This window comes from Porites lutea, chromosome 4 (assembly GCF_958299795.1).
Source record: "Porites lutea chromosome 4, jaPorLute2.1, whole genome shotgun sequence".
NCBI lineage: Eukaryota > Metazoa > Cnidaria > Anthozoa > Scleractinia > Poritidae > Porites > Porites lutea.
This window is the reverse complement of record NC_133204.1, coordinates 47,860,672-47,877,993: the sequence shown is the minus strand read 5'-3', so window position 1 is coordinate 47,877,993 and position 17,322 is coordinate 47,860,672. Positions and strand designations below refer to the sequence as shown.

Sequence of the window (17,322 nt, the reverse complement as noted above, 5' to 3'; positions counted from 1 at the left end):
CAGTCTGCGGAATGTAAATAATTTTGGCGAAACTAGTCGATCAATGATCGGTCAAGAACTGGAAATAAGCTGGGTCGTGAGTAAAACAAACAATAAGAATTAATAATTCAAAAATACATTGTAAAATCTTTTCCTGCTCAGAACTTACCATAATGGTAGACTTGAAGTAAGATATAAACCTTACAGTTCTTGTTGTTTTCGATCTGCTCTCTTCCAAATCACCAGGGTGTATGGCAACTCGGCTTTGAGTTCGCTGCTATAAAACTGAATGTCACACCCGAAATTTACTTCAACCAATTACGATCCAGAAAGCTTTTGAAACAAAGCTAACATTATGTAGTGCGCAGAACAATATGTCTATCATACCATGTCTAAAACCGATGCAGCATAATATCATTAACAGTGAGAGTAAAAAAACTGGGCGGGGTTAAACTTGCTGACCTTGTATCATCTTGTATACTTCCAGGTATACTTCTGTTAAATTACATCATTGTAGAGAAACGATATGGCAGCAAACAGTCATTTTCACAACCGATTTGTTAATTAAAACTTGCTTCGAACAAACAATTAGAATTTGCACACGCAGAGCTACACGGGAGCAGTTCTGTTCTGCTTTGGCTTATTTTACATTTATGCTTTTTCTTTTTGAAAAAAAAAAAAATGTTCCAGTCTGAAACGCCAGCAGTTTTCACGCCTCTTCAGGCTCTCTAAAGCGAAGCAACTTTGAAGTTTGTAAAGTCAGGCTATAATTGCTGCAACCAAACAATCGAGGGTCTTTTTGTTTTAGAGTTTATAACGACAAGAAAAAAAATACATCTGTCACAGCCAAATTCCATTTATTTATAATATAAATTATGACAATCTCTCGATCTTCAAAAGGTCCTCATTTTATGTTTTCGCTCTTTTTTCCGAACTTTCAGTACATCAGTGTTGCTTTTTTGCAGAGAGAGGCAGCATGTCTTTGAGTAGTCTGTTACATAACGTCTGTTACATAACGCTTTTTGGCAAAAGAAAGGATTATTTTTTGCTATTATCCATGTGATATCTTTAAGTTAAGACAGGTCACGAACTTAGTCGCCGATTGTAGTTGAATGAAGCGTTTATTTGAAAATTGAATCTGTTCACGGACGCACGCCACTGCGTGCATTTTTTAAAACTTGATAATTACAAAAGCACGCCGTAAGAAAGTCTAACTCGAAACGCAATTTGAAATAATTCTTTTTAACAATTATCTAGTAGCCTCCAGTATTTTGGGGATAAAATGTGAACAAATCGTAAGTTTCCATACAAGTGCAAATATATCCGGATGGAACGGTCATCCCGAAATTGTAATCCTTCCGACCTGTAGATTTATTTATTTTTATTTTTATTTTTTATTTTTACAATTAGCACTTCTATCACTGTTTATTCGGTATCACGTGGCTTACACGCGTTATTTTAATTTTCTTTTTTTTAGCACGTGCTCATTTAATGGGTGATTAAGCCGGCAGCAGATAGCCTGTTCCAGGCTCCGAGATAGTGGTGAAAAGTCGTTCAGTGAAAAGAAACGCGAAAAACGCGCGGGGGCTGGGGAGAGACACCGCCCCATTTCCCAAGTCGCGCGCGTCTTATTTTAGCTTTGCTCATTTTAATACATCCGCACTATACTATCTGAGAGTCTGGCACAGGCTAGCAGCAGAAGGCCACCAAATGAGATTGCCTAAAAACAAACTCAGGCGGCACGAATTTGTTACACAGAATTTCGTGCCGTCCTCGTTTTTGCAATATTTGAGATATCTGATAATTTTTAAAACTTTTTAATATACTCGTATTTCTGGAGAGTGTAGTAAGGTTACCGGATATCTTCTGGGGTGTGTCACGAGCAAATTCACCTTCTTAGCGTCAGATTTCACGTGTAGTTTCACGTGACTTTTGATGAACTTTGTTGAAAACATAGGGTGCCAGTAGGGTTAATAGTAGTTAACTGATAATTGGCCAAAAATTTTGTACTTAACTGAGAAATGAAAAGTTAACAGTTAAGTGACATCTTATTAATTATACTGAATACGATCATTGATGTTAATTAAAACAACAAAGGTTTGCAAACAGAAATGCTTTTTCAGGCTTTTTTTCTGTCCTGCTGATGACCAAGCACCAGGGCAGCACCCGGCAAATAGAAAGCGTCAATCATAGAGCTGGTCGTAACATCAAGTCTTTTTTCCCGTATAAGGATAGATTAGCTCGATCTCTTATGTCCAAGGTTGTCTACAAAACTGTTGCTGGGATTGTAGTGAAACTTACATTAGTAAAACACAGCGTAAGTTACATGAAGTAACAACAACAACAACAACAAAAACTATTTATTAAAAGATATTCCCATTTACATACATGACATTGCCTATTTTCTAAAAAAGGAAACAGTTAATTAATTGGTTATGTCACTTTGGAAATTACATGATAATGTCTATAATTCAGCAAAATTTATGATTTTACAACAAAATCGTTAAAAAAGTTAATATATTTTTTAATGATTTTATCAAAAAATTTGTTTCGAAACGTTTCATACAGAGTGCAAGAAAAGTGTTTGGGAGTCTTGGGTACAGTATATCTCCCTGTTTCCACTGCTCGTTTGCAACACATCTGTTCAACTCCAATGTTTTGGAGTGACGAACGATAAATGTCTTATCGCGTCCTTCCGAAACGTTTTTGTTTCTATTCCGCTTATATGCACCCCCCGGATATAAGCCCCCCACCCCAAAACCCTTATGAAGTTATATATAAGCCCAGGGATTTAACGTAAGCATGGAACGGTTATCCAAAATTTTTAGCCTTTCTGAACTTTAGAAATTTCTTTTGCAATAAACACTCTTATTATTTATTTCACTGGTTTACATTTGGTATTTTGATTAGGTATACGTGCTCAGTTAATAAGATCTTGTTATTGATTTCACAAAAACTAACGCCGACGGCTATTTAATTACAACTGAAAAAGAGTTTGAGATTAGCTGATATGTGATGATTTAGTTTTAACATTTTTTTTTTAAATATAGGCATTTCTGGAGAGTGTATTGATTTAATCTTCTTAAGTCCGGCTAAACGTCTAATGCAAACACCTGCATGCCTTCAAATCAATAGATTCGGCGTTTTTAACTTTAAATGATTTTCTGAGTACATAGTAGTCTTTTATCCCCCAAATTATAATTTTGGCGACTCTTTTTAAAATATACTGCATACATATTCATCACATGAATGTTTAGAAAGGCGTAAGATACTGCTTCAGAAAGGTTATCACGTATGCCTCTTTAAGCAAAGTTATAATGTATTGCGTATTACGATTATCTGAACCTTATCGATATTCACAGACATTTTTCCTCTAAAGTCAAACATACAAACGGTCGTTACAGTCTTTGTAGACCTCTGTGGTGTCGCAGTCTATGGACAGGTGCGATCTACGATGTGCGCAATTGCTCAGTCGGTGCCACAGGCGAAAGAGACAGGTCAAGGATACAGGTTCAATTTAAAATAAAGTGTTTTAACATTTCTAAAAATTGAAACAACTGAATTGAATTCCTCGGGCTTTCAAACAATGACACGTAACAGGAAGGCGCAGGTCATAGATCACTCACAGGACGGTGAGAACACCGATTAGATATAAATTGTTAGATATGATTATTGTTAATTACATACATTTCACCAGCAGAGTAAACGAAAAAAGAGCAGGTCAAAGATTTGTCGTTTTCATAGAGTAAACCTTACTTTAATATTTCGGTCAAAAAACTAAAAGCTTCAATATGGCATCAAACCTCGATAAAACAAATGAATTGTTAGATTTTATGAAAGTACATAGCTTTTACAGAAGCTCTGTTCTGCTTTGGTTTGTACATGAAATAATTTGTTCCAGGCTGAAATGTAAACTGTCTCCTTCCCTTTTTTTGCCATTTACTCACAGGTGGCCGAAAGTTTCGATTCAGTCTATTTCCTGTTTTAATGAAAAACGCCACTTGAAACAATGCTATTTTTAAGTTTGTAAAGTAGCTAAAATGACAACACTTGAGGCGTTTTTTGCTCCGTCGAGAGTTGAAATAAGTTTAAAAATATATCTAAGTTCCAGCCAAATTCTATTACATTACTAATGACAATCTCTCGATCTCAAAAGATCCTCATATTATGTTTTCGTGGTTCACTTCCAACCTTATGACCTTTATACATGTTTTGTTGTTGTTGTTGTTGTTGTTTTTTCTTCAAGACATTTATTACGCTAATAACAAAGAACTAATTAAAAAAAAAACTACTTAGTCAATACAAAATTCCGAACAACCATATGTTACTAACAGAAGGAGAGACTTGGGGAAAAGTGTTACATGATACTTATATTCGTTACAGCCAAAAAACAGCCGCGCAATTCCTGAAAAGTGGCTTATTTTACAAATAGTTAATTTTTTTAGTAGTACTTAGTTATGTAGATAAAAGAGAAATTAACACTTATGACCTTTATACATGTTGCATTTTTTGTAGTGAAGCAGCAGTCCATGAGTAGTCTATTACAATATATACGCAGAGAGGCAAAGAAGCTAGACTCATCGCTCTTTCTGGCTTATCATCCATGTGATATCTTGGAGTCAAAACAGGTCAATATTTTAGTCACCTATTGTAGTTGAATGAAGCGTGTATTTCAACATTGAATCTGTTCACGGACGCACCCCCACTCGTTACAAATTTTTAGACAAACTGCATAATAACCTATATAACCTTCAGGCGACAAGACGGAAAGTTTTACTCGAAACGCAACAATCCTTTTTTCTCAAGAAATTCAGTTTTTCTCTTCAAACGTCCAATTGCAAACTAAAAAAACATCTGACTTCAAATCGGCAAATCCGGCTATATTTGCTGTTTTTAAATACAAGAATGTACAATACTCAACGGTATTTCTCGCCAAAATAGGTTTATGTCTGTTCTTAATATACCGTATATAAATATTCATGATAAAGGCGCCAGTTGAACGGTATCCCACACGGGATAAATCCGGCTAATATACTTATCCACTCAGGGTAAAATATGGACCGGAACAATTAGCCCTTGGACTGTTGAAACGTATGTGAATATAAAGCACTCAGTATCCAGCGTTTGAACTTACGGGGTATGATCAGTTTTATCAACCAGAGCCCAGTTGTTCAAAAGGTGCATGATAAATCTCTATCCAGTGGATAGTGCAATCGCTAGTCCTAATACTTATCCGCTGGATAGTGATTTGTCCAATGGATAGCTCTATCCAATGTTTTAACAAGCAGGGCCAGGCCTCAAGTTGTAAAACCAGTAAAAATGTTATGACGTCTTCTCCTTCAAAAAAGGTTATTGTATTGTATATTCATTTGACTATATTATGGATCAAACTCATGACCTACCAATGTATTGTATATTCACGACTGAATGAACCTTTACGACGGATACTCCCATAGAAATATACATTTTTCCCGATGGCAGGCCTTTGCTATGAGAAAACGACGCTTTTAAAATTCCTCATAAGTCAAATATTAGTACTATGGTGAATAAGGCGAACCAAGTCCTAGGTCTAATAAGACGGTCTGTTGGAACAGCTAATACAACAACTTTTTCATTGCTTTACAAAACATTGGTCAGACCACTTCTAGAGTATGCTGCTCAGTCTGGAACCCATATCTTGTCAAAGATATTCATGCAATAGAGAGCGTGCAAAGACGCGCGTCAAGATTAGCTCTTAGGCAAAAAAGAGGTGATATGTCTTATGAAGAGCGTTGTGACACGTTACATTGGCCATCTTTGTCCAGTCGTAGGACATATTCCTCTCTTGTTGAATGTTATAAGATCGTGTTTGGCTTATCACACTTGGATTTTGAGGAATTCTTTCAATTCGCAAAAGTCAAATCCACTAGGGCAAATCACTCGTATAAGCTTTATTGTAAATTATCTAGAATCAACTGTTTTAAATATTCTTTTTTTAACAATGTAATTAGTTATTGGAACAATTTACCTAGTAATGTTGTTGAAGCCGGTACCCTTGAACTTTTTAAATGTAAACTCGAATCCTTTTTTAAGTTGTAATTTTTATTGTTTGTTTGTTGTTTTTAGGAGAGTTTTGTTCATAGGGTTAACCTCTAGACTCTCCCTTTCAAATTTATGTAGTTATATATGGGTTTGAATAAACATGTATGTTATGTTATGTTATGTTAAATGGTCTCACGTACTGTTTGTGCCGAAGCATGTGGAGAAATCTGATGAGTATCCGGTGTAACGTAAACAGCTGGAATATGTTTTTTAGGTCAAGAGTACAGGTTCTATTGAAAACATCATTACGGGGTTATTTGTTAGCTGAACGTGTTTTTTAATGACACGTTTTAGTCAGAGAGAGAGGCAGAGCCGGTTGAAGGTAAATATCTCTCCGCCGTGCCAGTCACAGATAATTTAGAAAATCGATTATTTAAAGAGGCTAAAATGTCTCAAAAGAATCGAAACACGATTTTTAGAAGCAACCACAATGCATTCCAAAAACCAAGGGAAGAAATTAACTGATATGTTGACAGTATTAAAGAAAAAAGTCACTCTCCAAGTCCGCAGAAAAACACATTCAAACAAGCCGAACAAACAAAACAAATGAACCTGCACTAAGCCCGAATTTTGCAACAAGTTTAATTCCCAGCTACAGTATTCTTATTGTATTTGTTTACAAGTGAGTTTAACAAGCTCTATCTCTATATATGATGAAATCTTGCAAAAGTAAGAAAGAAAAAAAAAGACAAAAGCTTATTTCGTTTTACTTGAACTCTACAGCTATATATACTCTAACCATTCCAGAAACGAATTCTTGAATGCAAAGTAACAAAACTTATTCCGAGCACATGCCTTAAAAACAGAAAGACTTTTTTTCTCTTCGCCCTTTAAGCCTTTTATTTATTTGGCGGCCTTAGCTGGAAACGGAGAATATCGAGCAGCAGCCTTCTCATACAACACAACCTGGTTGTAATTATCTTTTTGCTCCAAAATCTCAATGCGATGGTCTATGTAGTGATATTTCGGCAACTGAATACCAGGCTTCTTAGCTCTGCAAAAAAGAAAAGAACTGAGATCAGCACAAAACAGTACATCATCAGGTTGCGCGAACATGTATCTTAGCCGAATACTAAAATTACAATTCAATTAAAATTAATTCCGATGTCTTGATGGAATTTTTTGCTTATTCCTTATGTAGAATAACTAAATAAAGCGCTTTGCAAAAGTCAGGAGCAGTTAATTCAGTTGAAATGAAACATTAGTCTTTCCTCGAAATTTCTACTAAAGCCCATCACATCCGAGCATATATACCATTTAGGAATACACTGATCTGGCTGGATAGCCCTGATTAATAGTGTATTTCTCCTTAGGATTGGACTAGTCTGGCCAGCCAGTTCTGACAAATGATAAGCGCCTTAAGATAAAATGCGCGCCCTGATTAGCTGCAGGCTTGTTAATTGGCACTGAGGGAATATAAAATCATAGTTGAAATGTCAGACAAGATTTTGCTGCGTGGGCGATTATCCCTTATTAATAAGCACGTACCAATTGGAAAAGTTTTAGGAGATGGAAACTCTAGTAATCTAACTGTCTTATTTATCAATTTCCTCAACTTCTTAAGGACGATATTTTCAAATATGCTGCTCAATTTTTTTTCTGCTTAAGGTGACGTCTTCAGAAGGATACCCAACTCCAAACTGCCTTTTTCTGCAAGATATCTACTTCAAGGAGCACTGAATATTGCTTAGAAATCTCGAAATGACCCAAACGTTCCCCTAAGACATCTGAACACTGGATTAATAGTTGTACGGCAGCTCCAAATTAACCAAACAGACTTCTAAAGCAGAAAGAAATCCATTTAAGACACTAATTTTTAGCAAGAAAAATTCGCATTTTGATAACATCTTTTTTTTGCAAAGCAAGTGGTACATCAGTATGCAAGCTCAAAAAACGTTCTCTATTGCTTGTGTTAGATTCATCAGAACACTTAAGACGTAAACACTTACTTGTAAGTGCTTTTGAAGTCACATCGGTGATGGCTACCATCCTCAAGCAACAGGGCCATGTTAACATCACCCTTCAGCTCCCCACCACACATGTACATCATCTCAGTGGATGGCTCCCATTTCACAGTCTTCTTCTGCATAACTGGACCACTGGGAGGAAAGCCCATCCCATTGAAGACAATCTTATATTCAAAACAGCCCGCTTTCGGCAAGCTGATGAAAGAAGGGCGAGATTTACTATTAAGTGTACGCGACAATGCGAAGATACCAAAAACATTCTTAGCAACTTATATATGTACAGCATAAATAAAAGATAAAAATTTGATGTTTCTTTTTTCCTTTTTTTTTCCTCTTTACGAGCACTAGTTTGAAAAAGAGCCTTACAACTCTAGTTTAAACATTTTTTTAATCAATGACACTATCCCGGGCAGTAATTGCAAAGCATGAAGGCGATAGAAAAGCTAAAAACGATAGTTTCAACTGGTCGAAACTACGATTTAGACCGCAAAAAAATTATATGAAAGCTAGATGAAAACGGCGGAGGACTGCAACGACTTAAAAGACTTAAGTACTGAGTTCTGCAGGTTTTAGATTTTACTAACCTGATGACGCTTTTAACTTCACATTTGGCGCCGTCTTCAAATTCCATGGTTCTTTCCCAGGAATACCCATCAGGAAAAGTCTGTTTGAAATAGTCTGGTATGTCTGGTGGGTATTGGGTAAATACCCTGTTGCCGTACTCGAACGCTGCTGTGAGAATATCGAAAGCGAAAGGAAGAGGTCCACCATTTGTAACTGTAAGATTTATAGTTTGTACTCCCCTAAAACAACATGAACGACAAATCAAATATTAGTAAGAAAACGTAGAATTTATATACAACGCACATACCACCGCAATTTTGCCCAGTTCTTATCAACGTAAGGTAATCTTTATTTCGCTTTTGAAGGGCCATAACTCAAGGTTTCAAAACCACTAAAAGGAACTTCAGTTTCCATGGTTACATCGTGAGCTTTCATATTATATCCTAAAACACCGTATTGTCTGAGTAAATGACTTTCTTGTTTATATAACTCAGTATTTGATACGGAGTCCGTCCTACCGCTTGCTTGGGAAAAACCAACATGGCTGAAATGACATAATCATGAAGAAAGGGAGGGGTGAATTGGCAAGACACTTCATGATCTGACCACACCTCACAGGGTGTGTCGTTCAACCCTAAATAACAATAGATATTGAGACAAAAAAGGTTTTTTTTTCCAAGTAAATTCTTCTTGGTTTAGAAAAACGCACAAAACTCACTCAGACCTTGCTATCTGGCCTTTTTAACTAAAGAAAAACAAAACTTTTAGTCGTAAATTCTTGGGAAAAATAGATGGCAAGGTTAGGTAAGTTTTAGCTATCGATTTCTTGGCAAGGTCAGGAAGAAACTTCTAAAAGGCTTCCTTACTATGACTTTCGTAGGTTACTTAGTTCTTTGCCATAATAATCAAAGGTTAGGAAGCTAAAACAGCATATTTTGTCTGCAGTGCTATGGCTGAAAGACATAGGGTCAGGTCAGACTAATTTTTGGTGGTTAATCTCTTACACACAAGCAAAACCAAAAATGTATACTGAAATCTCTTCTGAACATACCAGTTTCAAGCAATGAGGTCTGAAGCCTACTTTCAATGATTTAACTTTTTTTACTTACTCGTAAGGCTTTCCTTGTCCATTTCCTTCAATCTTGAACTTGTACCCGTTAACGTCACCGTCCATATGAAGTTTAATCTTCATTTCATCTTTCACGTCTTTTGTTGCAGTCTGCGGAATGTAAATAATTTTGGCGAAACTAGTCGATCAATGATCGGTCAAGAAATGGAAGTAAAGTTGAGTAGTGAGTGCAACAAACAATAAGAATTAATAAAATACACTGTAAAACCTTTTCCTGTCCAGAACTTACCATAATGGTAGACTTGAAGTAAGATATAAACCTGACAGCTCTTGTTGGTTTCGATCTGCTCCCTTCCAAATCACCAGTGCGAATGGCAACTCGACTTTGAGTTCGCTGCTATAAAACTGAATGTCACACCCGAAATTTACTTCAACCAATCACGATCCAGAATGCTTTTGAAACAAAGCTAACATTATACAGTGGGCAGAACAATATGTCTATTATAATACCATGTCTAAAACCGATGCAGCATGAATATCATCAACAGTGAGAGTAAAAAAACTGGGTGGGGTTAAACTTGCTGACCTCGTATCATCTTGTATGCTTCAGTTAAATTACATAATTGTAGAGAAACGATATGGCAGCAAACAGTCATTTTCACAACCGATTTGTAAAAACTTGCTTCGAACAAACAATTAGAATTTGTACACGCAGAAATACATATATAGCTTTTGCAGGAGCAGTCCTGTTCTGCTTTGGCTTATTTTAAGTAATGCTTTTCTTTTTTTGAAAAAATTTCTCCAGTCTGAAATGCCAGCAGTTCCCACTACCCCTTATCTACTTATCAACAGACGGCACGAAGATGCAGACGGTTTTCATTTCTTTTCTCTAAAGCAATGCTATTTTAAAGATGGTAAAGTCAAGCTATAATCGCAACCAAACAATAGAGGCTCTTTTAATTTTGTTTTAGTTTTATAACAAGTACAAAAAAAAATACATCTGTCACACCCAAAATCTATTACACAGTATTACTAATGACAATCTCACGATCTTCGAAAGGTCCTCATTTTATGTTTTCGCTCTTTTTTCCGAACTTTATACATCAGCGTTGCGTGTTTGCAGAGCGGAGAAGCAGCATGAGTAGTCTGTTACATAACGTCTATTACATAGCCCTTTGTAGCAGAAGAAAGGCTAATTTTCTGCTAGCCCAATAACAAGACAGGTCAAGATTTTAATGAATGAAGCGTTGATTTGAAAATTGAATCTGTTCACGGGATGCCGTCACTCGTTGCAAATGTTTGAACAACCTACATAATAAATAAGTACTTAGGCAGGCGACAAGAAAGTCGAACTCGAAACGCAATTTACAATAACTGTTAACAATAACCGAATTCTAAGTTTTGGTGATAACATGTGAAAAACACAACGTCCGAAAACTCACGTAAGTACGGTTTGGGGTCTAGAAAACACCGACCTCGAAAACATAGACCGCAGACCTTGAAATTGCGAATAATATGTAAGACCTCATAACACATTTGATGAAAACAGTTTAACCGTGGCGCTTGTTTTCCCCATAGTTTTTGGCTACTTGGATGCCGACTTTGCTTTTTTTCGTCACAGCAACAATGAAAACAACGAAATTGCAGTTTGTTAGCACTGTCTTTTTAAACGAACGCTTTGCCCATTACACTTCAGTGAATAAAAGTGTAACTCGGAAGTAAAACGCCGGGTGGCCGTTCAATGTGAACAAAAATAAAAATGAACAGACACTACACAAAAGAAAACACGTGGTTTTAGCTTTTAAAAACTGAGTGTGCAAACCCGAACACGAACCCAATATAGCTAAAAATCAAACAGCGAAAAAAAAAAACAAGAACAAGAACAAGAAGAACAAGACGCTTTGTGAGCGTGCACTTCGGCGTCTTGCTTGTGGAAGTAACAACGTGTGAATGCGGAGGAATAGTAAGAAATTATATTTTTCCGGATACCTTTCCGTACAAATACCCTTACTTTTCTCCTTTGAGTAACAGACGTCTTAACTTCTTCACCGGAAGTCTGCTAGTATAAGGGGTCATCTCCGCTAATATCCTGTTTAAAATTCCGTTATAAATATCAAATACTTATTGTAGCCGAAAGAACTAGAAGTGATCTTGCGATATATCCAACTCATTCCGGTATCACCAAGTCAAAACCCAAAACAAGCCGACAAGCAACAAACTTTCCTACTGAATCTTTCCCTACCTCGTGCATAACTTATGGATATTTTCACAACTCGTAATTTCGAGGGCTGCAGTCTGCGATCTGTGTTTTCTAGACGCCCAGTAAGTTTGTACGGAGAGACTCCTAATACCCGTAAAATCCCATGTTAAAGCCCCCTCGGTTTGAAGCCCTCCCCGGATATAAGCCCATCCATTTGCAAACGAAGATATTATTCCGGATATAAGCCTTATAAGCCCATCTAATGTATAAGTGCGCTCCTTTTATAAAGCATAAACAAGTGGCTGTGGAGTTTGGAACAATAATTATATAGATACCAAAGAAAGAAACAAACGTTCATGCACATTTTTCAACGCTACAAGGGTGTTCATTTCCAACATAACTGTTCAACTCCAATGTTTCAGGATGTGACGCACGATAAATGTATTATAAATGTTAATGGTATGTTTGCTTTAATTCGTCTCCCAGGACGTTTTATCTCCTCCTTCCGAAACGTTTTTTCCTATTCCGCTTATATGCCCCCCCCCCCCTCCCCCGATACAAGCCCACCCCAAACCCCTTATAAAGTTATATAAGCCCAGGGCTTTAACGTTGGCGTGGAACGGTGTGTAGCAACCAATTGAGCCAAGCTTTCGAGTTGTCTACTACCACAGAGCGGTTACAAGTTGATAGAGGTTATACAGTGCTTATAAAAAAACTATTCAAATTAAATGATTAAATAATAGAGCTAAATAACAGATTAGAGTTGTCCGAGGCTTAAACCACGAAATATTTTAATTAGGCATACGTGCTCAATTAACGGGTGATTCAACAACTCACAAGACCTTAGCTTGTTATTGATTTCACAAAAACGCCGACGGCTATTTAATTGCAACTAACAAAGAATTCAAGTCGTCATGAGATAGTAATATGTGATAATTTAGTTTTAACATATTTTTAAAATATAAGCACTTCTGTATAGTGTATTAATGGAAGAAAAAAAAGGATGGAATCCAGTTCAGAACACAAAGAAAATACAAGATTATTATATATGAGATACACTGTAATCTCTGAAGAACCTGCAACAACTGTTTAACGCCCGGGGAGAGGGGGCGGGCACTCCATCCCCTATTTTGCGTCAACAGGTACGCGCCTACTGTTGATCATTATTATTATTATCATCATCATCATCATTATTATTATTATTATCACTCCTTCATGTTGTCGCTGGTTGTCAACAGTACCTTGATCGCTTTACTTGGAGTCACGACTCAATCCTTTACTTCATTGCCAAGTCACTTCAACCTGTAATTAATGCTCACTCTTCACTCTACCCAGATGTTAATGGTTTTCTGAATCCCTCAATAATAACTGGTGAAAATTATCGTCCAGATCTTCTTTTCCTAATCCAGTCCAAGTGCCTATATGTTCTAGAATTAATAGTTGGTTTCGAGTCTAACCTTAACAAAAATGCAGTGCGTAAGAAAGAAAAATATCTGAACTTGATCAACGAAATGAGCAGAAATTACAGATGTGTGAAATTTGTAAATCTCTCCATTAGTTCCCAGGGGCACCCAACGACAATTTTCGGAAAAATATCTGTTCGGAAGACGATTTGAGATCTAGAATTTTCGGAACATTTGTTGTACAATTTCTTGCTTGCCTGCCTCTCCTAGAATTTTCGAACATCTAAAAAATGGTAAAATTGCCCTTTTTCAACGGATTTTTACCCTAAAAAGGTCACCTAGAATTTTCGGGAGCCTTTTTTCTGGCTGAAGTTTTCGAACAGGTAAGTTTTGATCCCTATAATTTTCGGATCACTAGACTTTCAGCTAGGAAATCCGAACGGATGAAAAATTTATAGGGGATAAAAATATGCCCATATCCACCGTTTTAATACTAAAACACGTTTAACAATGCTATGTTTAAGTGGTTTTGAGTATATTCTCGTTGGGTGCCCCTGAGTTCCCTTGGCGTTTTCTCCGATGAATGCTCCACGTTCTTCGACATGATGAATGACATTGGCAATGACAAAAAGCAGCAACGTTATATAATCATAGGAAAATGATAAATATAGCCATTAGAGCAACATATATTATATCTTTTGTTGTAGAAATAGGAACTGGGATAGCCCAGACTTAATGCAATTTTGATATTTTTTTTCTGGCTTTTGTTTTGTTTTGTTTTTGTTTTTGTTTTTGTTTTTTGTTTTCTGTTTTTTTTCTTTTTATAAATAATCCAATTTCAAGCGGCATTTGTAAATTGCCTATACGTAGCGAGATTTCTCTCGATCTCGAAGGGTCCTAATTATATTTTTTCGCGGTTTTTCAACTTCACCCCTGACATGTTGCGTTTTTGCAGAGAGAAGCAGCATGAGTAGTCTATTGCATAACGTCTATTACTTAACGCTATAAAATATCAGGTAAAAGAAAGTATTTTTCTACTATCCATGTGATATCTTTAAGTTAAGACAGGTCACGAACTTAGTCGCCGATTGTAGTTGAATGAATTAAGCGTTTATTTGAAAATTGAATCTGTTCGCGGACGCACGCCACTGGGTGCATTTTTTAAAACTTCATAATAACTAAAGCACGCCGTAAGAAATTCAAACTCAAAACACAATTTAAAATAATTCTTTTAAACAATTATCTACAGATGTAGTAACCTCCGAATATTTTGGAGATAAAATGTGAAAGAATTGGTGCAGAAAGACTTCGAAAATATATCCGGATGGAACGGTCATCCAGAAATCTTTATTCGAATTGTAGATTTTTTTTCTCTTTACAACTAGCACTTATATCACTGTTTATTCGGCATGGGCTTACATTTTAGTTTAGATTCAAACCACGCATTATTTTAACTTTTTTTTAGTACGTGCTCATTTAACGGGTGATTAAGCCGGCAGCTTAGAAGACCGCCCGATGAGATTGCCTAAAGACAAACTCAGACGACATGAATTTGAAACACAATTTCGTGCCATCTGCGTTTTTGCAATATTTGAGATATGTGATAATTTTAACTTTTTGATATAGGTATTTCTGGAGAGTGTAATAAGATTACCGGATACCCTCTAGGGTGTGTCACGGGCAAATTCACCTTCTGAGCGTCAGATTTCAAGTGTAGTTTCACGTGACGTTTGATGAACTTTGTTGTAAACAGATCCAAACAAACCCCGAAAGTTGGGACATCCGTTCTCTGCCATACCTTGTACTTGTACGAACTACGAGTCGCTATTTTAAGATCGCGTTAATTTATAAATTTTATTTCCCTTTCGCTGTTTGAAACTCAAAAAGCTTAAGGTTCAAAAGAAGAATCAGAGCAGAAGAATAAGAGCGATTTTAAGGTCAAAGAGCATGGCAGAACTGCATGAACGAGGAGGAGTGCTTGTAGTCGAAATTCCCGCCTCAACAGCTAAAATGGTTTTAAAATGGTTATGTTGATTATTTACAAACTGCTAAGTTGAATCAAGAGGCTGTTCACATATCTGTTGCAAAAAAGTGCAGGCTTCTGTGAACATGTACTGGCTTTATATTTCATCGTGTTGCCTGCGTGCAGACGTCTCCTATTTCCTCTGTTGCACGCCGAAAAGGGACGTCTGCGTAACGCCCTCACGTGTTCTAGCGTCCCACTGGCAGGGTATTCTGGGCGCGATCCATTCAACCAAAATTTCCGGAAATTTCGGTCCAAAACTCAATGGATCGGTTCGGTCCAACCGGAAAAGTTTCGAAAAAACAGGTCCACCTTTTGAGGTGGTCCTCTTTTCCCGGTCGGACCGGTCTGAATTTTGGTTGAATGGATCGCGCCCTCTATTTCGTATACTGATTGTGAAATAATATCCGGCTAGAAATAAGAGTTGACAGGCCAAACACAACATCAAAACCTCGTGATAATGCACCATAATGCACCATAATGCGAAACGTGACCTTGAGAGTCTGCTTGAACAGAGGTTTTTCTTCTTTTCTCTCTCGCGCGAAGGTTACTAGCACTATACTGAGTAATCATTTCCTGTGGTTTATGCTTCTGTGGCCATGGGTGTTCCTGATAGGATTTGATTTCAGATGCAGTTGTAAAGTGTTTAAATTTTCTTTGACCTCTGTTTGTTACGGCTAAATAACGATTTTTGTTTCTTTGGTTGGCTTTCTCCGAAATGCCTTTCTAGTGCGAAGTCCACGCCGCTTTTGTAGTTTTCTCAGTGTTTACAAATATGATTTGATGTGTCATGTACAATAAATTGTAAAGAAACTATTTCCTCGCACACACGTTAAATTTTCCGCGGCCTCGCACAAGTTTTCGAACGGTCTGCACACAATGGCACATGTTTTGATTTGTTTTGGCTGGAAAACCCCGATTACGTAAATCACCGCATACCGTATCAGACCAGATTCGATAACAACCAATCAGCGTTAAGTCAAAAATCGTGTAGACACAAACAGAGGCAGTGTACTCTGGCAGGCAAGATAAGTATGAGCTTTACTTACATTTAAGCGTATAAAAGGCGGTCGAGACGAAAATATAAGCACACAGCAGTATCATGAATTATAAGTGTGTCTGGATTGTAAGTTTCACTGATTTTTTTTCAAGTTTAGATCCACCGGGCAAAACCATTCTTTCAGCAGCAGAGGACACAAATGAGAGAAGATTTCCTCGCTCTAGTTGAAACTCCTTGTTGCGGCGAATCTTTTTTTCTATTTTGCCACACACGAGGCAGTTAAAACTGTTACTCCTGATCTTCTGCTTTGACATTTTGAACCTTAAACTATTCGATTTTGAAACCGAGAAAGGTAAGGAAAATAAATAAGTTATCGCAAACTTGAAACAGCGATTCGTTGTTCGTACTAGAGTATGTGGGAGAGAACAGATGTCCGAACTTTCAGGGTTTGTTTACAACAGAGGTTATCAAAAGTCACATGAAACTACACGTGAAATCTGACGCTCAAAAGGTGTCCCCTTTGAGAGGAAAATATAAGTCGAGAAAAAGAAGAGTTAACTGAACTTGCTGACCTTGTATCATCTTGTATGCTTGAGTCAAATTACATGTAGACGAGAGCCATATGGTTGCAAACAGTCATTTTCACACCCGAACTGAAAAAACTTGCCTCTAACGAACAAACTATTAGATTTTGTACACGCGGGAAACATAACTTTTAGAACAGGAGCAGCTCTGTTCTGCTTTTACTTTTTCTCCTTTTTGAAAGTAAATTTGTTGCAGACTGAAATGCCACCAGTCTCCACACCCCTTTATCTACTTATCCACAAGGGGCACTAAGATTCAAAAGGCCCTTGTCAGTATAGCCATGCTACTTTCAAACATTTGTGGCGTAAGTTTGTTTTATAACGAGTTGAAGTAATTTCAAAAAAGACATCTATCTCCACAGCTAAATTCTATTATAATATTACTTATCACAATTTCTCGATCTCGAAAGATCCTTAGCATATGTTTTCGCTCTTTTTTTTTTTCCAACTTT

General features: G+C 36.9%; 1 protein-coding gene across 1 annotated transcript; it reads right to left on the bottom strand.

Moving 5' to 3' along the window:
- Positions 1-6,808: 6,808 nt before the first annotated feature.
- LOC140933879 (GFP-like fluorescent chromoprotein cFP484) lies at positions 6,809-10,025 on the bottom strand. Its single transcript, XM_073383546.1, has 5 exons — positions 9,950-10,025; positions 9,701-9,810; positions 8,612-8,830; positions 8,010-8,222; positions 6,809-7,054 (listed from the first exon to the last, which is right to left on the bottom strand). Exons 1-5 carry the CDS (start codon positions 9,950-9,952, stop codon positions 6,904-6,906), a joined length of 696 nt encoding a protein of 231 aa, XP_073239647.1. The 5' UTR covers positions 9,953-10,025; the 3' UTR covers positions 6,809-6,903.
- Positions 10,026-17,322: the final 7,297 nt, after the last annotated feature.

Coding starts and splice junctions, on each gene's coding strand:
- LOC140933879 (XM_073383546.1), bottom strand. Junction 8,831..9,700: donor GGACAAGGAAAGCCTTACGA/GTAAGTAAAAAA, acceptor ATGTTGTTTTAG/GGGAGTACAAACTATAAATC. Junction 7,055..8,009: donor GACTTCAAAAGCACTTACAA/GTAAGTGTTTAC, acceptor TCTTTTTTGCAG/AGCTAAGAAGCCTGGTATTC.